Source organism: Martes martes, assembly GCF_963455335.1.
Source record: "Martes martes genome assembly, chromosome: 1".
Classification (NCBI taxonomy): domain Eukaryota; kingdom Metazoa; phylum Chordata; class Mammalia; order Carnivora; family Mustelidae; genus Martes; species Martes martes.
Window position 1 is genome coordinate 65086249 of NC_137888.1, and position 22332 is coordinate 65108580.

At 45.6% G+C, this 22332-nt stretch overlaps 1 protein-coding gene across 4 annotated transcripts; it reads right to left on the bottom strand.

Moving 5' to 3' along the window:
* Positions 1–1958: 1958 nt before the first annotated feature.
* On the bottom strand, positions 1959–18221 carry POPDC2 (popeye domain cAMP effector 2; the record flags this gene model as incomplete). Of its 4 annotated transcripts, none has more annotated exons than XM_080811612.1 (5): positions 2982–3613; positions 4142–4234; positions 7806–8196; positions 12263–12371; positions 17731–18221. In XM_080811612.1, 5 exons carry the CDS (start codon positions 18219–18221, stop codon positions 3528–3530), a joined length of 1170 nt encoding a protein of 389 aa, XP_080667738.1. In that variant the 3' UTR covers positions 2982–3527. The 4 variants fall into 4 exon arrangements, 3 of the variants coding, with proteins under 3 accessions (XP_080667740.1, XP_080667739.1, XP_080667738.1); XR_013967287.1 differs by having other exon boundaries at positions 3117–3613; positions 7665–8196; XM_080811614.1 differs by lacking the exon at positions 4142–4234 and having other exon boundaries at positions 1959–3613.
* Between the last annotated feature and the right edge of the window lie 4111 nt (positions 18222–22332).

A 22332-nucleotide genomic window follows, 5' to 3' on the forward strand; every position in this document is an offset into this window, starting at 1 on the left:
CTCCCCAATCATGCCTTTTGCTTCCTCACATTCCCCAATCTCTTTAATCAGCGAAGCACAAAGTTGATTATTAAGTGAGTCCATGTGACTATCTTTAGTCAATGGACTCTGGACAGAAGTGATTTGTCTCCTTCTGGGCCACAGCATCAAAAAGCCACCACCGGAATGTCAAACTGTTTCTTTTTGCAGGGGACAGAGCCAGAAGGTCAAAGTAAATTGAATCACCAAGTTGCAACACGATGACGGTTACCCTCATGAGTCATGCAGACTCTAAGCAGACTTTAAGAGAGAAATAAACCTTTGTGCTATTAAGTCATAATAGACTGATCCTAATATCACATGGTAAGAAGTTTGGATTTTATTCTAAGTATAATTGGAAGCCATTTGAAATTTGGAGCAAGAGAGTGATGAGATCATATACATGTTTCAATGGCCACTTTGCTGTGTATACAATAGATTATAGGGAGGAGAAAGGGGAGAGATGGGAAGGGGGGACGAGTTCTAAGTCTATTGAAGTTAATCTAGGTATGAAAGAAATGGTAGCTTGAAATTAGTGGTGGCAGTGAAGGTGGTGAATTGAATTCAGGATACATTTTGAAGCTGGAACTAAGACAGGTGGAAAGACTCCTAGGTTCTGGGCCTGAGCAACTGAGTGGAAAGAAGGCAGAGTAGGAGGTAAGGTGGGTGGGTGGTACTCAAGAGTTACGAAGCTGTTTGGTTTCAAGATCTCTTCCAAAGCATAGGAAGGAAGAAAGAGAATACTCCCTAATTCTTTTTAGAAAACCAGCATAACCCTGATATCAAACCTGACAACGATATTACAAAATGCATAGATGTAAAATTCCTAAAAAAAAAACAAAACTTGCAAACTAAGTTCAGAAATAAGCAAAGATGAAAACATCATGTAATACAATTGGATTTGCTCCAGGATACAAGGTTATTTTAAAAATCACATATCTACTAATGTAATTCATTAACAGGAGTAGGGAGAAAAATCTCTATAAGTGTAGAAAACCATTTAATGCAATTCAATACTCATCCATCATTAAAAAAAAAAACCCCTCAGCAAATTAGGAATAGAACTTCATTAATCTGATAGGGCTATTGTAAAAATCTAATAACACGCATCATACTTGATGGTAAAATACTGAAAATGTTTTCCTTAAGGTCAGGTATGAGAGAAGGATGTCTTCATTCTCCCTTCCATTCATCCCTGTACTGGAGGGCCTACCCAGCACAACAAGGCATCAAAAGAAAAAGAAGGAGGAGAAAGGAAGAAGGGGAAGGTATAGGTTAGGAAGGAAGAAATAAAACCACCATTACTTACAGATGATATATTTGAATCTATAGAAAATCCTGAAGACTCTGGATTAATGATTAGAATTTGTAAGTTATATAAACATTTGATTTATGACAAAGGGGACACTGGACACTTGTGGGGATAGGATAAGTATTTCAGTAGATAGTGCTCAGTGTATTGGATAGCCACTGGAAAATAAAGAATTTAATCCTTATTTCATACCATACCATATACCATACACAAAAATCAAATCCAGGTTGACTGTAGGTCTAACTGTGAAATGTAAAACAATAAAACATCTAGCGGGTAGCAGAAGAATATCTTCAGGGGAGGAAAAGATTGCTTAAACATGACACAGAAAGGAAAATGATGGAGGAAAAAAGTGGATAAATGACTACACTGAAACTAAGAACGTATGTTCAGGGGCACCTGGGTGGCTCAGTCGGTTAAGTGCCTGACTGCAGGTGATTTCAGTTCAAGTCATGGCCTCATCATGGGTTGTGGGATTGAGCCCCGTGTTGAACTCCACACTCAGTGGGGAGTCCGCTTGAGAGTCTCTCCTTCTGTCCCTCCTTCCACTCATGTTCTGTCTCTCTCATATAAATAAATAAAACTTTTAAAAAGACATGATCTATAGAAAAAAGAAGATTCACAAAGTGGGAGAATATATTTGAATATATATAAGCAGTGAAGGACTTTTAACTTGAATACTTAAAGAATTCTTTTAAGTAGATAAGCAAAAGCATATAAATGAATAGAGAAATGGGCAAGAATAACAATAGACACTTCGCAATAGAGGATATCTATATGGCTAATAAAAACATGAAAAAGTACTCAACCTTATTGCTCTTTAGGGAAATGAAAATTTCCCTGAAATGAAAACTACAACAGTATGCGGCTACCTACACCCAATGGATAAAGTATTTTTTAAAATGACAAGGTCAACAATTGGGAGGATGCGAAACATCTAGAACTCTCACATGCCAGATGTGAAACATCTAGAACTCTCACATGCTGGAAGTGAAACATCTAGAACTCTCACATGCTGGTGGAAATATTAATTGGTACAATCACTTAGGGAACTGATTGGCAGTATTTACTGTGGTTGAACATACATGTACCCAACATTTGAGTAATTTCACAACCCAAATGCCTATCAGCAGTAGAATGGATAAATACATTAGATCTATTCATGCAACAAATGATTGCAACAGCAATTTTGCAAACAGCAACACAATGAACAAACTCTTGGGAGAGAGAAAGAGGGAGATGCCCAAGGACTCCCAGCTGTTTGCATGTCTCCAGACTGGGCCCCAAACACGAGTGAAGAAGTCTTGGAGATGACACTAGCCCGAGCCACTTTCTGAACATGACAGCATGAAAGATCTTGAGTGACAAGAGCCCAGCGGGGCCCAGTTGAGCCCCACGTGCATCAGCAAAATAAACTATCTTAAGTCACTGTTTCAAGTATGAATGTTACATGCCAGTGGATAACAGAATATATGCTGAAGTATTTAGGGAAAAAGTAAAATAGAATGTGTTAAATTGATAAACCCACTTTAAAATGTTTAAGGAAATTTAATTAACTGAGTTTGTTGAAGTCCCCCTAAAAATTATTGTTTAATGCTATGGTCCTAAAGAGAGCAAGAGATTTGTAAGTTGAACTTCAAAGCTTAAGGGAAAACTAGGTTTTTAATTTCTACTTCCATAAATTAAATCTAACAGTAAAAAAAACCCAACCAAATGAATAAGCAAATCGTGAAAAGTTCTGGTCTAGCTGTCTTCAGAGACCCTTCCAGACAGTTCAAAGAAACATCAGGAAAAATAAATGGAGTGATTTATTGAGTGCTCACGAGGTGCCACGCCATGTCTGAAGTGCATTACCTAAGTCATCTCATCTGATGCTCACAACAACCTTATGAGATGGATTTTCTAAGTCCCAACTTTACAGGGGAGGCTCAGAGAGCCTGTGGAACTTGCCCAAGATTCTGCAGTTTGTGAAGGATGAAATCAGTGATTTTGAACTTCTGCGTGCCTCCTCCTGGAAGGGAGGCTGGTGAGGGCAAATTTCTACAAGTTGCTGGGGGCCCTCGTGTCGCTGCAGCACCGATGTCTCCTGAGCCTGCCCCGACCTGGCCCGTGAGCCCTCCAGTGGGTAAGATGGGGTGTGCACTCCAGTGAGCTTCCTGTGAAGATCTGTGTGGCCAGAGAAAAAGCCCATGGATCCTTAAAGTTCAGGAGTGTGGGTTGGAGCCAAGGGGGCCTGTCCCCTGGACATAGCTTGAGAGTAACTGTGGAGAGGAGTTCTAGAAGCTGTGGAAAGAAAAAGAGGAAGGCTTTCAGCGCGGTCTCTCCAGCTAGTTTGCCTCACTTCCCATTGTTCTCTCACGTTTTATCTTCTTCTGCTAATTCCCACTGTTTCAGCTGTACCCAAGGCCTGACATGGTAGGGGCAGTTGTAACCTTGAATCATTTCTTCTAGAGTATGATGATGAACCCACTTTGAAGTTATTTAGCCCAATCTCTCATTTTATGGGGTCAGAGACTAAGAGATCAACTCCTGGTGCTTCCTGTGAAGAATCTGTAGAGCTCTACTTCTTATCTGGTGCTACCGAATGGGTTTCCAAAACATCTGTATGGCAGAATGATGACTTTAATGAGGCCCACGTCTTTTATTTTCACAAAGGGAGGGGTAGGTGAATGAGGCTAGTACAACACAAGTGGGAGAACAACGGATCGGGCGGGGGGGACAGGAGGCTGTGAGTCAGGGGGCTGGCAGGGAGCCGCTGCCTCTTGCTGAGCCGACCCAATACGGGGCCATGGCAGGGGAGAGGGGTGCTACCTTCAGAGACCCAGAACCCGAGGCCCCGGGGCAGCTCCTGCCATGCCACGGTCAAGGGCACGTTGTCCGCTCCAGAAGTCTTTCCAGTGGTTTCTGTGAGAAAAGTGCTGTTTAACAAAACTGACAGCTACACCAGCACCTTAAAGCCATCACAGAGGGAAGCTACAGGTGATGAGTAGAGAGTCAACAGAGTGGGTATAGTGTGACAGTATTCTGTCTCCCCCTGAACCAATGAACCTCACAAAGGAGGTGAGGGTCTGGCCAGTTGATTGTGTGCTCCTTCCCTGACCACAATTAGCTTCCCTGTTGTAATCTGCTTATCATTTGCTTGCTTTTTAATTTAAATAATAGGAAGAAAGGCAGCAACATATGGTTTCTACTTTCAAATCACTGAGTTTTCAGAATAACTTGAAAACATAATCAGAATTGGCCAAAATTCAAACAGCGTTCAATTAGTTTGTGCTAACAGACACAAACTATCTGACTTCATTGCTCACTCCAGAGTTGCATTCACCGAGCATCTCCTGTAAGGAAGACACTTAATGGAACATTCTGGAGAGTGTCCGCAGAACCCAAGTGTGTCGTGAAGGCCGGGTTAAGGTGAGGTCTGACTGGAAGACTCTGCATGAGTGCCTTATGGTGCAGCGCTGCTGTGCCTTAAAAGAAGCAACATTCAATTCTGGGCACCACAAGACTAAAAGATGCACTGTCTTCTGAAGAGAGCTCTAATGGAAGCCCAGACTATTTTTAGCCAGTCCTGGTGTGAGGGACAAGCACTGTGTCAATGTGATGAAGCTGTGTCATTCTCAATGAGCCCCAATGCAGCCAGCTTCCTGCCTCTTACGTAAGTGCTGTGCCAGGATGAACAGCACTGAGCTTACAATGCTGGTAAGGGTCCAGGCACAGAGGGTGAGTTGTGCTCTGTGTTATAAAGGACACAGTAGTAAATTGCTACTTATCACAAGGGACTCTGCTTACTCAGTAAAGGAATAGCCCTAGAAGGGTTCTGATGGCAAATTAAGTCAAACCAAGCACTCCACAACACAATTCCAGAAAAGGATTCCATGATCACAGACTGAATGGAAAGCCATCTGAAATTTGTACAACTTGACCAGGTTTTCAAGTCGTTCTCAAAATTCTGTAGTTTGGAAATAATGTTTTTTCCCCCTTTCTATTACCTAAATAAACAAACATTAAAAAGCCTACTCTCTTTACACTGCCAATACCAATACTTTAGAAAGGTGGTTATATGAGCAGTTTTCTCAAGGTTCAGAAAAAGCTGGATTGGCAAAAGGGTATTTCATGTGGGAGTCTTAAGGGCGAAGGGGCTTGGAGACTGAGTGGTGACCTTCTTTCACTTAGAACATCTGCACTTGTCATCACATGGTAGGGGGTTGACTCTTCATGCAGCATGGAGGGGACCTCTAATCAAGCAGGACCCATCATTCAGCAAGGAGGACAGTCCCAAGTCAAAAGAGAAGTTGTAGTGAAATATGGCAGAGGGTTCTTGCTGAAAGACACTCAGAAGCCCTGCGGCCTATGTCCCTTATACTGCTGCTTGTTTCTCTTTTCCTCCTTGGAACAACTCATCCATTGCCCTCTTACATAAATCCACTAAGACCTTCGGAGTCCAGCTGGTCCAACACACTCAAACGCAGAAAGTGAGGTTTGGTGAGGTTGTGTGGTTTGTAAAAAGTAGCAGGCCCAGACACAGAAGCCAGGCAGGACTGCAGGTGCCTAGTCTGGCTCTCTTTCTGTTTATCATGCTGCTTTCTAATGTCTGGGAAAACTCATGCCGGAAACGTGTAGCCACCTACAGCTGGGAATGTTCACACCTTCACTCCAATGGTTTTATCTGTAGCAGAGGGAGAGGTACTGATCTTGGAAGAGTATGGATTAAAGACAAAGATGGGGTGCAGGGTAATTTTGGAGAAAGAACACAGCAGGAAAGTGGGGGGGGAGGAAAAGAAGGTACTAGAGAAAGACATGAATGATAAAATAGGGAAAATGTAAGGGACAGGTATTGGGAGGAGAAATTACCTAAGAAGAAGGAGGAGGAGGAGGAGGAAGAGGAGGAGGGGAAAAAAGGAGTTTTTTTCTTCTGAGCAGCAAATGGAGGCAACCAGTGACTAAGCAGAAGTCAGAAAGAGGAAAGAAAGAAGAGCAAATAGAACCAGGAAAAGAGAAGAAACCAGGAGAAACACGAGAGCCCCAAGAGCTGCCAGGAGTGAAGAGTGTGTACAGATGTGTAGGCGTGCTGGACAAGGAGAGGGATCCACAGGACAGGACTCACATGCATGGATGGGGGTGGACAAGAAGGGTGGCAAAGATCAGCACAGTGGACAAGTAGGACAGTGATCAGTGCAAATGGAGGAAGTCAATGAGTGATCTTGGGTCCTGGATAGATCCATGGAATCTGTGGTTCTAGGGACATTAGTACTACAGGAGATGACAAATTCATGTCTACAAAACAAGACATTTAACTTTTACATTTGCCTCCCCAGCTTCTTTCACCATTTACATAACTTGTTCTTACAAACTATACATTCACTCATTCACCTTGTGTACCTTAGAAACCTTCCTCCCTGGGCTAGTTTCTTTAAAAATTTGTCAGTGCTTCCCAAAGGATGACGGGTCTCTTAGGCCCCTGCATCACACACACACTTGGAAATGTCTTCCCAACTGGCAATAGTGGGATTTTCCTCAGGAAAAGCCAGACCTCCGCCATGGCTAGGTGGAGTCCCAGAGGAAAATGTCACAGCAATGTGAGAGCAACCAGGGGGAATATAAAAACCATTTCCCAGAACTACTCTATATAGGCTTTCTTGTACATTCTCCTGAGCTGTGAGGGAAATCCTGCCCTTCCTGTTAGGTCCTCCCACATTTGTGCGCATCTACCTCGCACAGGTTGGGGGAAGGCCGGGCTGCTGTATACCCGTATGATCATAGTACCAGAGCAGCATCCAGTCGTCTGCATGAATAAGCAAGGTCTCTCCACGGGGCAAGACGAGAGTAAGGTGGGACATTTTCCTCCCAGGGTTATCAGCCTCTATCACAAGCCTCTTTGAAATTTGTGATTTTCAGAGCTAGCTGCCAATCCAAGCAGTGATTGCTTTCAGAGCTGCCTCTACACTGGGAAGAACTGGTAGGAATTAGAACCACGTCAGCTTTTTCCCCCCATTTAAAACGCATGCCACAAATAAAATCCCCTTTAGCCCTCTCTCTCTACGGCCTTAACTCTGCACAAACTCACAGTTTTGCAATCATTTGATTGTTTAAAATGTCAACAAGCCCACTTTCCAAAATGCAATCACACTTAATAAAAAATGAGTCAAAAAAAAAAAAAATCCCCTCATGCCTTGCATGCACCTGGAGTGAGCTGCTACTGCAAGGTTGGGTTAGTGCCACTTTCTGGGAGTCCTCTGAGAGGACAGGCTCCGTGAACGAGTTTTTGTGCCCTTACAAGCCGAGTGGAGGCCAACTGTTGGCAGGAAGGCATGCCAGCTGCCTTCTGAGTACTTACACAGGATCCTGAGCCGGGTGGCCGTGCCCGTGTTAGTTCTCCCTCACCTCATGTACTCCCCATCACTCCTATAATCCATGAACGATTCTGATCCCGACACCTCCTCAAAATCCTCCAGCACCAGACTGGTGGAGTCCTCACCCAGGATGCCGCTGTCGGGCCGGGACAACCTGGCCCGGGAAGGAGGTGCAGGAGGGCTGGTGGCTGTTGGAAGAGGAGAGCAAGGGGGCGTTTGCTGGGTGGATGTGGGCAAGGCTGGTTCACGGGCTTCCTCATCATCCTTCTCGGACTCAGGCCCTGTATCCGAGGCTGCGGGACCCAGGACATGGTAGAGGCTGGGGAGACGGATGTCGAAGCGCAACCCAAACTTGGCAAAGAGCTTGTCATTGAGAGCGTAGAGCTTCTCTGAGATGTCATAGCCCAGCAGGGCTGAGAAGAGTTGGGAAATGTATCGCTCTTTGGTCAAAAGAAGGTGGAGACTTTTCCGGGGCCAGGAAATGTAGCTACATGGGGTCTCGGCAGTCAGAGTGACCTGAGGGGGTTCCGGAGAAGAGAGTGAAGGTTTGAATTAGACTATGTGTCCATGCTTAGCACAGAGAAACATAGAGTCACTCAAAAAACAGCTTTACTTTTGTTAAAGAAATTGTGGCAGCGCCCTCCATGGCCTTGCCCGAAGGAGGTCCAGAAAATGACTTTTACTTGTGATACGGAGGAGAGCTTTGTCAGGAGCCCTGGGTCCAGCCTTCCACTCACTCATCCACTCACCAAAGGCCCTTCACCCCCTTGGAGCCTCAGCCTCCAGGCCCAGTCTCCTCAGCTCTCACATTCTGTGGTCTCACGGCTGATACCGTTAACAGCGAAGGGAGATTCTGGATCTGTTGGGATCTCATGAGAAAAATGGGGCCTCCTACTGCTCTGAAGATAGGCTGACATGGTGATGACAGTTTGTTTTGAGAATAAAGAAGGATAAATATATTGCAGGAGGGATTAAGGACAGGTTGGAAAGCAATTCAGTTACAGAAGAGCTTCTGATTAGGTAGGCCAGGCTGCGTCACGTGGCAGAATGTCGGCCTGGAGGAAGCCACTCTTGACGCGGTCACGACAACTCATCAAAGAGATCTGATGGCTAAGGTCAGAGGAAGGGCATGAAGGAAGAGGAGATCTAAGGAGCAGAAAGTTGAGGGGACCCCACTCTCCATTTATTTAGCCACCTAGGGATTTCTGAGCACTCGCTACGGGCGCACGACGCAAAGCTAAATTACACTTGCAGGGTAGGCAATGTGCCTGGTATGAGCAGGTGCTTGATAAATCCTTGTTAAAGCAATGATGGGTGGTAAAGCTAGGGTTAAACTAGAAATGTGCCTGGATAGTAAAGGACCAGGGTGTAGAATACACAATTTTTAAAAAAGATTTTATTTACTTGTCAGAGAGAGAGAGAGCACAATCAGGGGGAGCAGTAGGCAGAGGGAGAAGCAGGCTCCCCACTGACCAGGAAACCAGATGTGGGACCTGATCCAAGGACCCTGGGGTCATGACCTGAGCCAGAGTCAGATGTTTAACTGACTGAGCCACCTAGGCGGCCCAAAAGCACACAATTTTTAATAATCGGATTGGCCACAATAATCTCTTAAATTTTTTAAAAGATTTTATTTATTTATTTGAGAGAGAGAGAGCTCCAATGGGGGTCGGCAGAGGTAGAGGGAGAAGCAGGCTCCCCACTGAGGAGCAGCTCCATCTTACCAGTTGCTCTGACCAAAAGCCTTAGAGTCCTCCTTGATCTTTCTCTCTCACACACTATATCCAACAAATTATAGGAAATCCTTTTGGCTCTATTTAGATTTATGCACCAGCCCTACATGATGTGATTCCTCATCCCATCTTTGATTTCCTCTCCAGCTTTTCTCTCCCTGTCTTCTCTCTGTTCCAGGCCTCTTTTCTGCACCTCAAACATGCTAGTCCCTTCCACCACAGGGCCTTTGCACAGGCTCTTCTCTCTGTCTAATATGCTATGCCCTCAGTTTCTCAGAGCTCACACTGCCACCTCTCTCAGGTCTTTGCTCAAATGTCACCTGCTCAACAAAGACTTCTATGACCACCCTATTTAAAATTGCAATGAGACCTCCCATATACCACTCTATTTTTTTTAACTAGCCCCTCATTATCTTTTAACATATTACATAATTATTCATTATGTCTATGGCTTATTTTTTTATCTCCCCCACTAGAATGCAAATTGCATGAAGGCAGGGAACTTCCTCTGTACTGCTCACTGATACATCCCAAGCACTTTAACAGCGCCTTGTATATAATAAATGTTCAGTAAACATTACTGAAGTGAATGAATGAGTCAGGTAAAGACCACCAATCTTATATGCTGCAAAACAACTGGATGTCACTTTCACAGGTCCTGTATAAAATCCTTCCTCAAAGGTCTTCAGGAAGCCTGCTTATTGCCTGGTTCCCATATATATATGCATTTGTCTGTAATAAAGTTTTGACAACTTTTTTGTCTAATTCTCATTTCAGAGTCTCGTTAAGTGGGTCAAATGAAGTAACATATGGAAAGAGGGCTTGGATCCAGTAAGGCACGATGTAAATTGGAGAAATAATGATGATTTCTGTGCGATACCTTCTATGCTATGTTCTTGCTGACTAACGAGAGGGTCCCAGTGCTGAATAGCCCATAAATTCTTGTTTAATTGGATTGCTGGGAGGTGTGATGGAACATTGATTCATTAGTGGTAAACACAATGAGAATTATGGTTCGGTCACTGTGGATTGCCCTATTAGTTCGCAAAGACTGTAACTGCAAGAGGCAAGGACAGAATGAACTATAACTCAGGACAACGCCTGACATTTGCAGAGAGGAAATGGGACTTAACAGAGCCAATAGCAAACGTGTGGATCTCATTGCTCCCAAAGGAGGTGCGCGCTAAAAATATAAATGGGAGGAATCTGACAGTAGCTACATTCCAGGCTGAGAGGCCATCTGGGGTTATAGTCTCTCCTTTCAAGCAGAGCTTAGGGGAGGACACCCGGCTTATCCCCCACCTGTTCCTCGGTGTCAGTGTCAGGAACAGAGACTGGTCTGGCTGGCTCAGGACCTGACTCTGCCCTCCCGGAGGTTCTTAGGGGCCTGAAGGAGTTCTCACAGAAGGCTGTGCGCATGGTTGGAAAGGGTAGGGGTGTGCATGCGTGGTGGAAGGGGAACACGATCAGTGGAGGCCTACGGTTGGTGTCCCAGCAGTGGGATTGGGATTGCCTCTCAGGGTCTGTCCTCACAGGGCCAGGAGTCAGGCTGGGGCAGAAACGGGCCCAGCCAGGTGGCCCTTCCTGGCAGGTGTCTATTCTGGGGTTAGCTCATATACTAGCTTGAGGGAGTCCCCGACAGAAGTGGTAAAATTCATATGGAACCCAGTACTAGCGAACTATCTGGACAGGGAAGTCCCTATAATAGGGTATGTGTGTGTGTGTTTTTCTGTGTGTGTGTGTATGTGTGTGTGAACTTCACTCTCCTGGTGCCCCGCTCATTTTCAAAAAGAATAGTAATAGCAGAGCCAGGCAACTTCACTTTGCCACTTTCTGGATGAAGACCTTGGGCAAAATGCTTGATGTTTTGGAGCCTCAATGTCCTTATCTGTTAAATGGGAAAATGATAATACCCACCCCAAAGGGTTGTGGTGAGAATCAATAAGGCAATATAATATTTAGTGCCTGACACATACTAGCCAGTCGATAAGTGAGAGCTACAAAGCAAGGAACTGAGGTTTGAAGGACTGGCAGAGAAGAGAGCAGGGGCCAAGCAGCCAGGCCCCCACCCTGGAGCATGTCTGTGACTGCCTCATAGAGGTCCCTGAGACACCAACTGCCCTCTGCCAAGCCAGTGTGGCAAAGCTTTATTGAACACCTACTGTGTTCAGTAGGTACTGTCCTTTGGAGCCTGGGAACAGAGAGAAGAGGAAGCCCAGATTTCTACCTCAAAGAGTTAGGAAACGAAACCAAATCGTTAGAGCAGAGAGCAATGTGTCCCAGTCAGCATAAGTAAAAGGAATAGAAAGGCACACAGACAGGAACATGAAGCTGTGGCTATTCGAAGCCCATGAGGTCAATCTGGGCAAGCTTCAGAGGAAGTTAAGATGCCATCGCCTCATTTACAGGGGGGAAATGCATTTCGGATAGAAGGTACAGGAGGGGCCAAGTGTGGCCCTTGCAAAAACGGGGATGTATTTAGGGAAGTGCTAGTTGTTCTGTTCCGTATGACTGGTATGAGCAAAAAGTGTGAAGGAGGAAGGGGCTGGAATGTCACTAAAGGTCTTAGGTTACTCTCTAAGGGGTGTGGGCTTTTATTTTGTGGTCACAGTGGTCTTCACGAGTTTTAGGTATAGGAGTGACATGGCCTCTGGGGGATTAGTACCTCCCCCAACCCCCACCTGCCCGCAGCCCTGGCCCTCTTTCCACAGAAGGAGAGATCTCCCACCCCTAGCATCACATTGGCAGTGGTTCAAAGAACAGATGTGAGTGGGGAAGGATGGAGGGGGGCATATTCCTGGGTCACAGTGGGAGAGAGTGGGGCGGTCCCCGCACAGGCTCCCCATTACCTGGAACACACCCTCCTCAGAGGGCTGCAGAGATTCCCACTCTGGAGAGTCCATGAACTGGTAAGGGAAGATGTAATGAAGAAACTGCCCATCCTGGCTCACACGAACCCTGGCAAAGCGAGAGAAGAGACCGTGTGGAGAAAGGGAAGTGGCCACCCAAACCTCCTCAGTCCAAATTATGTACTTAAAAATGGAAAATAGGAGGCATCTGGGTGGCTCAGTCATTAAATATCTGCCTTGGGCTCAGGTCTTGACCAGGGTCCTGCGATGGAGCCCCACATTGGAGTCCCTGCTTGGCAGGAAGCCTGTATTTCCCTCTCCCACTCCCCCTTCTTGTGTTCCTTCTCTCGCTCTCTCTCTCTCTGTGTCAAATCAATAAATAAATAAAATCTTTTAAAAATAATAAAAAATAAAAATGGAAAATGATTATGATCCAATATGGGTTTTTCCTCTTTCCCCAGAAAACTCAAGAGTTTCAGCTTCAAGCTCTCCCTAAGGTTGAATATACCAGGAAAGGAGGTGTCTCTGTCAAACAAAGCGGGGGCAGACAAAGAGAGCTCTAAGATACACTCTGTCCACGGGGAAGGAACTATTCCACTTTTTTCTGGAGCTTTACTGGCTAAATACACATGCATGAGTACCTCCTGGGGTCCTGGAGGTCTGGAAAAGCAGAGATGGGTATGAGCTGATCCTTGCCTTTAAGGATTTCACAATTTAGTGGAAATCGCAGACGTGTCCATAACTGGCTATAAGCCCACGTGTGGTCTTATGAAACAGGAGAACAGAGGAGGGAGAGAGATTAGTTCTCTTCAAGTGGTAGACTTCTCAAAGATGACATCTGAGCTGACTTTTGAAAAACGAACAGGATGCTGGGAAGTTGATGAGGATGGGGACAGATGGTGGTGTGGTAGACTGTTTTCCCCTATCTGCTCTTTCCTTTCCTACACAGTGCCAGAGTTTTAGCGGGGCTTGCTGCTGCTCGGCTAGACCGCATTTCCCTACCTCCCTTGCAGCTAGGTATAGCTACGTGATTAAGTTCTGGCCAAATGGGACATTAGTGCTCCAAATCTTGCTCCTAACGAATGCCTGCATACACGCATGCACACAAATTACCAAAGACCTTCGCCAGTTAATAAGCTGTTGCCTTTTGTCTGACAACCTAAAGATGGAAGACAGAAGGGGATGTAGTTCTCATGCCAAGCCATGGATGTAGTGTCAGTCCATAGTCCCCGATGGCAGAGACACAGGTGCTCCTACAAGACCTAATCTAGAGAGATATCCAGGCAGAAATTCCCCGAGTCATAAAAAGATACAAGAGAAAATGAAGTGCCAGGCTCTCCTACCTCAGGTTCTCCACATAGTCTGTCCCCTCTGGCTGGACCTCATCCCAACCTCCATCTTCTCCTCAGGTCTTAGCCTAAACATTCTTTCTTCCAGGAAGTTTTGTTGACCTCCCCCAGAAAGGTAGCTCCATCGGGTACATGCTCTGAGTGCACTTATGTTTCTCTGTGGAAATATCATGTCTGTGATTCACCACTATGTCAAACATTATTGATTTTCTTGATAGACAGTAAGAACAGTATTCTTCATATTTTAACACTGGATCCTTAGTCCCTAGTGCTTTTAATAAATATTTTTGGAAGGGAAAAAGAAAGAAAGAAAGGTAGGAATGGAGGAAGAAAGGAGAGAAGAAAGGAACAATTGAACAGAATGTGTGAACTCACTCGTGTCACCATAAAAGGGGACCAACATCTCAAAGAAAAGCTTCCTGAGTACAGGAAGACAGACATTAGGAGAAAACAAGGCTGCTGCTGAATACGCAAGATCCTCTTAGCAGCTCCTCAGGCAAGGGATCTGACCACTTGAGCAAACGAGGAGGAGTGACATCATTTAAAGTATAACATCTAATGAGCCTGCGGGGCTCCCTTAAGCCATTTAAGTTGGTATATCATGCCTTTTATCATTTAAGCCTCTTTTTCCTTCTTGAACCCCTGGATGACAGGTATTTCCTCCCACTTGAATAGCCTAGACAGTTAGTTGCCTGCCCAGGAGGCTGTGCACGAGAGAATTCTGTAGGACAGAAACACACCAACAGTAAGCCCAGCTTAACAAGGTGACAAACTTTGGGGAAGTCACTTGGCTTTTCTGAGTCTTAAAAGGGACTAGTTGCATACATTAAAATAAAACAGAAAGGGCATCTGAGGTTTCAGCAAAGGGCTCCAGATAAGAGCCTGCATGTGATATGGGGGAGGTCTGCACCAGAAATCCCGACTTCCTGGCACAGAATTCTCGTTCACAGCTCTGAGGTGTTGGGTACCTCAACTGGAACCAGTCCGAGGTACAATGATTCTCCCTTAAAACTGGAGCCTGGTCACAGACAGGAAACCTCTTCTCCCAGCTCCAGCTAAGCAAAGTTGAGACAGGATGACATTGAAAGATAACAAATAAAACTGTTACACCAAACCCTGAAAAGCAAGAAAAAAAAAAACTGTCTAATTTCTGACTCTGGTTTTTGATGCCAAGTATACTAGGAAAAGCCACATTGAGGAGGCAAACCCACCTCTCCCCGTCACAGGGAAGAGGTCTTCTACAAATTCATGGCAAATTCATCATGTTAAAAATGGATTTAAAATATCGTATAATAATCGTACGCCATACAGGTGCTGCAGGCCTTTCTCCCACCTGTCTCAGCTCCTTTGAACGGACAAGCTACAGGTAACAAAAAACATCCTGAATCTCCTGAGGAAGAACATTTCTTTTCTTTTCTTTTTTAAGATTTTATTTATTTGACAGAGAGAGAGAGATCACAAGTAGGCAGAGAGGCAGGCAGAGAGAGAGGGAGAAGCAGGCTCCCCGCTGAGCAGAGAGCCTGATGCAGGGCTCGATCCCAGGACCCTGAGATCATGACCTGAGCCGAAGGGAGAGGCTTAACCCACTGAGCCACCCAGGTGCCCCAAGAATATTTCTTAAATAGTCTATATTTTATTTTTAAAAGAATTTTATTTATTTATTTGTCAGAGAAGCAGGGGGAGCAGCAGGGAGAAGGAGAGGGAGAAGCAGGCTCCCCACTGAGCAAGGAGCCTGATGCGGACTCAATCCCTAGATCCTGGACTCATGACCTGAGACTTTTTTTTTTTAATTTTATTTTTTCAGTGTTCCCAGATTCACTGTTTATACACCACATCCAGTGCTCCATGCAATAGGTGCCCTCCTTAATACCCACCACCAGGCTCATCCATTCCCCCACCCCCTCCCTTCCAAAACCCTCAGTTTGTTTCTCAGAGTCCACAGTCTCTCTGGGTTCCTCATGGCCTGAGCCTTAACTGACTGAGCCACCCGGGCATCCCAGATTGTTTTTATTTTAAGCATGGAACTGTAGGCGGCAAACATTTTGGCAACAGTCATAATGTACTTCTATTTACACATGTATTTGTTTACAGATAATTCCATTTGTTTACACTTCACTTTATTCATAAATGAAATGTGTCCCAACAAAAATCTCATAGATCATTCAATCCAGGACTCTGAGTCCAAACAAAATCACACGTATACCTAATCTAAGAGTGGGTTAGCATGAGAATGGCCATCCTGAAGGCCTGGAAGCCATTTTACTGAGCGTCCCTAACCAGCCCACACGCATACGTGACTGGAGATAAGAGAAACTAGCTAAAACCTAAAAAACAACTTAATCATATACCACCAGGGCGGTTAGGCGACGGCGCCACAGGGACCAGATGTTAAAGAAAAACAAATAGTTAACTTGCAGAGATCACAATCCTGCAAGACAGGAGTCTCCCTTGGTTTGCAAATGTCCTGGTGATTTACAACAAAAAGGCTATCTTTTCAATGGCCCAATTTCCAGAGACAACTGGCTCAGTTCCTCAAGTCCTAAGGTCGCCCTCCCCACCATAAAACTGAAGGAGGCTGAGGCAGAAGGAAATGTAAATAAAGTTAAATTTCTTCTAAACCTAAATCTCACTTAACCGCCAGGGTGACGCCGGGGTGGCAAAAAGTTAAACAAAGCTAAACTGTCAAAGTGGGGCACAAGATATGTATGTAGCTATGAAAAAGTGCCTTGAAAATGCTATATAAACCCTTGTCTTTGAGTGCTCGGGGTCCTTGTTGAAACCCGCTGGGCCGGGCAGATACTTGGACCCCAGCTAGCTGGAAATAAACCTCGCTGTGTGACTTGCATTATTGAGAGTGTTCTCTGTCTAATTGAGGGATGGTCGACTCCGTACCCTAACACGAACACTGTTGATTCTACACAGTAATACGGAAATGCACATTATTACTACCAGTAGTCGTTGTAGTACCGTCATCATCATTCTAAAACTCTTCTTTTTGTCCCCTCTGTGTGGTTGGCAATCTTATCTGGTTTCTTCCCCCGCCACCCTGGGAATCAGAGCCTTCTGATAAGATTACTACCTTATCTTTTCTATCACCTTCTCCGGGTCTCCAAAAAGCAGGGAAGGAAACTGAGAACAAAGTTTTTGAAATACTTTGCTTGCTTTCCACCGAGGTAGCCCAAGTGAACCAGGTTACATAGTTTACTGTTTGATGCTCAGCCCCACACAGAAGTCCCACTAGGGCGATATTTTAAAGATTCCACAACCACCTCCCAAATGGACAGCATGGAGCCCCATGGTATTTGTTCAGAAGATGTCAGCCAAGGGCCAACACTCATGTATGGGCTGACTGGGCATACGCTAATTGCAACTAAGACCATTTCTGCTCATTTCTGTTGTCACCCAGCCTGAAGGAATCAGCCGGGTATCTCCACCAGCTCCTCAATGAGACACGTGTGGGCATCACTTCTCCTTCACTGTGTGGTCTTTTTGGTACTTGATCACTGACTGGTCTGTAAGAATCTCAATAGAACACGTGGGAATGGAAAAGAGGACAGGGAATATTCCCTCTCCGCATCTGCTTATACACCAAATGGCTTCCCCACAGAGTCTTATAGGATGTCCTCAACATAACTGGGGCTGTTTCCTCGATGCCCTCACTGTTCCCTGCACATAGTTGGCACTTAGGAAATACTGAATACATCTGGAAGGAACAAATCAACCTTATTAAAAGGTCCACTTTTTCAAAGCTCACAGACATTGTGGCAGCTTAAGCATGACCCACCAGTGTGTGTAATCCGTGCGCGCGCCCGCGCGTGCGTGTGCGCGGCCATTTTAGACCCAGGCTCAAGAGACACTCAGCCCACACCTCCCAGCACCAAGAGCACACATTGTCCTTCCTGCCAACCAAGAAGCTATCTCATGATCTTGTTTCCTCTTGGAAAATGCTAAGAAAGAGGAACCAAACCCACGCTTGGAAAAAAAAAAAATCTGTTTTTGTTTGTTTGACTTGCCACATCCTTCCCTCAATGGAAGGGCCTCAGAATGGAAAGGGACATACTAGGAAACGAGAAGCATGGGCCGAGGGAGGAAACGCCCAGCTGTGACGTGGGAGCTTACCGGCCGGAGAGGAGCAGGGACAGGCGGTTGATGGGGGTCTCGCCCTCCACAGCGTAAGTCTGCTCAGTGCCCAGCGTCAAGACCTGCTCCTCACAGCAGTGAACAATCTCCTTGTACACCTGCAGAGGCACCTGCAGGGGTAGATACAGCGTCTTGTAGAGGACGTCGAACTCCTCGGGGAGGGCGCGCCTGCGCAGCCGGTGTATCAGGTATGCCAGCTGGAGCAGGCAGGCCGTTGCCAGCAGGAAGCTCCAGAGGATGAGGTCCAGGCCACAAGCATCCAACCAGCCCCACATCACGCAGCACACGTAGCCCGTGCCCAGGAAGCCGAAGAGGTAGAAGCATCCATATACCCCACTGCCCCCCATGAAGCCCAGGAGCAAGAAGCAGTTGGCCAGATGGTAGACGGCCCCTTCCAGATCCCGCTTCCAGCCAACGCACACAGGGCCCTGCCAGATTAGCTGGCTCGTGGTGCTGCTGTTAGCACTCATCTTCGGGGCGCCCCAAAGCCTTGCAGGGCTCTGACACTGTCCCCACGGAGGAAATTCAGAAAGTGGATTAGTCGGTCCTCCCAGGAGTCTTCTCACGTCCGGCTTCTCGCCACCAAGCCCACCTTTCCTGAGAGGAATGCTTCCAGTAGCTTTGGGAATAGATGGCAGAGCATAGTACACTTCATGGAGGATTTTTAAACTTGTTTTCCCCTCTCTCTTTCCTTCAGCAAGGCTCTGGCCCTCTCCGCTGAGCTCTGGCGAGCTAACTCGGCTCCAGGTTTCTTTAGGACAGTCTTCACGTTTGGCTCTCAGCAGAAAACCTAACGTGTCCCGAGGCAAAGCTAGGACTCAGGGGCTGAAAACTTTAGCTGTGAGGGATAAAGTGGCCACATCCTGCTCTGTTGTCCCCAACCAGAATGAGGAGAGCCCAGCACGGGAGGCACAGTTGTGTTCCATTTGGAATGCGTCTCTCTTGGCACCGGAAGAAAGGGTGACCCCAGATGGATACCATGTTTGGAATTGGAATCCAAGAGGTACTGGCAGTGAGAAAAAACAGGCCAGGCACACAGGCAGGCTGGCAGAGCACTTAACATATCTCCCCAGAGGACAAGACCTCGGAGCCAGGGAGGCAGGCAGGGGAGAACAAAGGAAAAGTGAGCCCAGAATTTACCACAACGCCTCAGGCAGGATACTGTTCAGGGTGTCCGTGGGGAGGGCTAGGGGCTCTCCTGAGGTAGGCGGACACATCAAAGCAGGAAAGTAGGGGACTATTATAAGAAAAAATCCTAACAGTGAGAACTGGAAAAACCCTCAGAGGCCTTTATTAGGTCACATTATAAACATCACTAGGCATTTATTTGACAGCCATTAAACAAAAATGACTATGCAAAGCAGCTCTTTGAATTCTAAGCTGACTTGCCCCTGCATGTCTGGATCTAGTAATAGTTTATACAATGGTAATACATTCCTCAGACCATCATCACCTTACCCATTATTTGCAAATTATAATAACTGCCGCCTATTAAATACCTACCAAGTGCCAGACCTCTAGATACTTTACACATGTAATATTTAGTCATCACACAACCCTTCCAAATAAGTATTGTCCTCCTAGATCTGAAAGAAACTGAGGCTCATAGAGATAAAAAGTTCCCATAGGCAGTAAGTGGTCCAGCCAGGATTTGATCCCAAGTCAGACCCACCGCTGTGTGCCAAGTAGTTTGCACAGTAAGTGGAAATAGACTAGATCTATGACTCCCAACCCCACACACGCAACACTCCCCACACCGGAAATCTGATGAGGTCCAAGGAACTTCTGGATGAACCTGGGGTCTATTTTGGGTCATCAAAAAATAAATCTGAAAAAATCAACCAATCAGTCAATCAATCTGGAATATGCAAACATTAAGACATGTCCTTCTGGCTTCCAAATGACTCCTTGATTTTTTCCCCATGCTGCTAGTAAGTATTTATTATCAGTATTCCTATTGCCACTGAGATTGGGGGAGGGGTGTGTGTGGAGTTACTCAGTAACAATCTAGAACTATTTGAGTACTCAGTCCATAGGGACTTTTATTATACTGCTGATAGCCTAACTAAAAATAGTCAGAAATTAGAAATGGGCAAATATGCTGAGTAGTAGAAGTTTCAACTCAACAAATATTTACTGGGGGCTTACTATGAGCCAAGCACTTAGAGATCAGATTCCTAAGAGCTTTCACTCTAACAAGGGAAAGATACCTCAAAAAACAATGGCAATTCAGTGTGTGAAGCACAATGACTGAGTTAAGTTTAAGGAGAGGTATCCACCTAGAAGGAAGGATAGTGTATAGGAGGGAAGACGTAAGAGCTAACGCTGGATTTGAGGCATAGGCATTGAATGAACCATGTAGGTAGAGGGAGAAGAGAATTTCTAGTGGTGAGTACGGCAGATACATAACCACAGAGTTTTGAAAATGCATGACATGTTGAAGGAAGCAGTTTTTTCTTTTTTCTTTTCTTTTCTTTCTTTCTTTTTCTTAAAAGATTTTATTTATTTATTTGTCAGAGAGGGAGAAAGAGAGCGCAAGCAGGCGGAGTGACAGGCAGAGGCAGAGAGAGAAGCAGGCTCCCTGCCGAGCAAGGAGCCAGATGCAGGACTTGATCCCAGTACCCTGGGATCATGACCTGAGCCGGAGGCAGCGGCTTAACCGACTGAGCCACCCAGGTGTCCCTTTTTTTTTTCTTTTTTTTAAGATTTTGTTTATTTATTTGAGAGAGAGGAGGGGGAAAGAGCAAGCAAGTTGAGTAAGGGATGGGGTGCAGAGAGGGAGAAGCAGACTCCCTATTGAGCAGGGAGCCCTAGGCGGGGCTCAATCCCAGGACCATGAGATCAAGACCTGAGCCCAAGGCAGACGCTTAACCAACTGAACCACCCAGGTGCCCTCTTTTTTTTTTTTTAATTAAAATCAACTGACCAACAGATGTGTAATTTATTCCCTTCTTTCTAAAGTTGAGGGGGGAAAATCAGTGGTAAAGGAAAAGAGAGCAACTAGAGAAGGAAAGGCCCTGCCCACAGTCTTCCTCATGGCAATGATCTGGATGTCATTTGAGCAGTAGAGTTTGGGGATTTCCATATGCTGCTTTTATGTCACCTGCCTGCCTCCCAACCAACCCACTGACTTTAGCAAGCAGCAGCTGTTCATCCCTCCACCTTAGTCATGCACCCAGAGCTGCCAGAGTGGTGATTCCTGCCAGCTGTGAGCCAGGAAATCAGAAGCAGGAAAGAAGAAGCAATGGAGGCTCTGCCCGAGATAGAATTTCAAAGCAGGTCATCTTTCTCAGCAAGCCTGACCAATGGCCCCGCCCTGACCCATTAAAGAGACAGGCAGACCTGCTGTTATTCCCAGCCTCCCTTCTTTGTCAGTCCACATACGTGCTCATCTGAGCATGCTAACATTCATCAAGCAGTTATTGTTTCCTCATGTCATCCCATGGGATCTTTTTTTTTTTTTTTAAATGGAAGAAACAAACTCAGGTTAAGGAAGGTCACAGAGCTAGTATGTGAACTAAAGCGTAGGTCATTTAAATCGTATGTTCTCTGTGTTGTCCCACCTTGCTAGGTACCTTTGGGAGTTTATATGTATCCATATACAGGCTCCTTTATTGCTCCAGGGGATTTGACCCTGCTGCTGGGATATGTGTGTGTCTCTGTGTGTGTGGCATCATCAGCGTACAAACCTCACATGCTGCCTGCAGTGACAATGACATTGTTGCCTGAAGGATGGGACCTGTGATGGGAATACAACAGAGTCAAGTTGCAGCTTGTTTTTAAAACCACATTTAACAGGACAGCAAAAAAAAAAGTGTAAAAATGGTACGTTCTTTTTTTTTTTTTAAGATTTATTTATTTGTTTGACAGATTACAAGTAGGCAGAGAGGCAGGCAGAGAGAGAGAGGAGGAAGCAGGTTCCCCGCTGAGCAGGGAGCCGATGTGGTGCTCAATCCCAGGACCCTGGGACCATGACCTGAGCCGAAGGCAGAGGCTTTAACCCACTGAGCCACCCAGGTGCCCCTGGTATGTTCTTTTTTTTAAAATTAATTAATTTTAAAGTAATCTCTAGACCCAACATGACCCTGAGATCAAGAGTTGCATGTTCTACCGACTGAGCCAGCCAGATGCCCCCGAGTGGTAGGTTCTTATAGGGAGATCCGCAAACATGCAGATAGAAGCACAGTAGAAAACATTGGTGGAGAATAAAAGGGAACAAACAGAAGTCACATCGTCACACCATTTGTTGAGTTGATTCAATTCAATAAGCATTTATTTAGGGCAAAGTATGTGCAGCAAGCACAGGGGATATACAGATGAGCAAGACAACTGTCACTTTCAAGGAACTATTGATCTATCAAGGGAGACGGACCCAGAAATAATTGCAATCCAATTAAATAAATACATTTGGGGGTCAAAGGAAGCCCTGATCGGGGAGAAAGAATTCAGAAAAATACATCACAGGGAAGATGACATTTAAGCCAGTCTAAAAAGATGATGAGGTGTTCCCCAACTAGGAGGAGGGCATTCCAGGAAAGGAGAACAGAATGTGAAGTCAAGTCCAGAAGTAAAACAAAAATA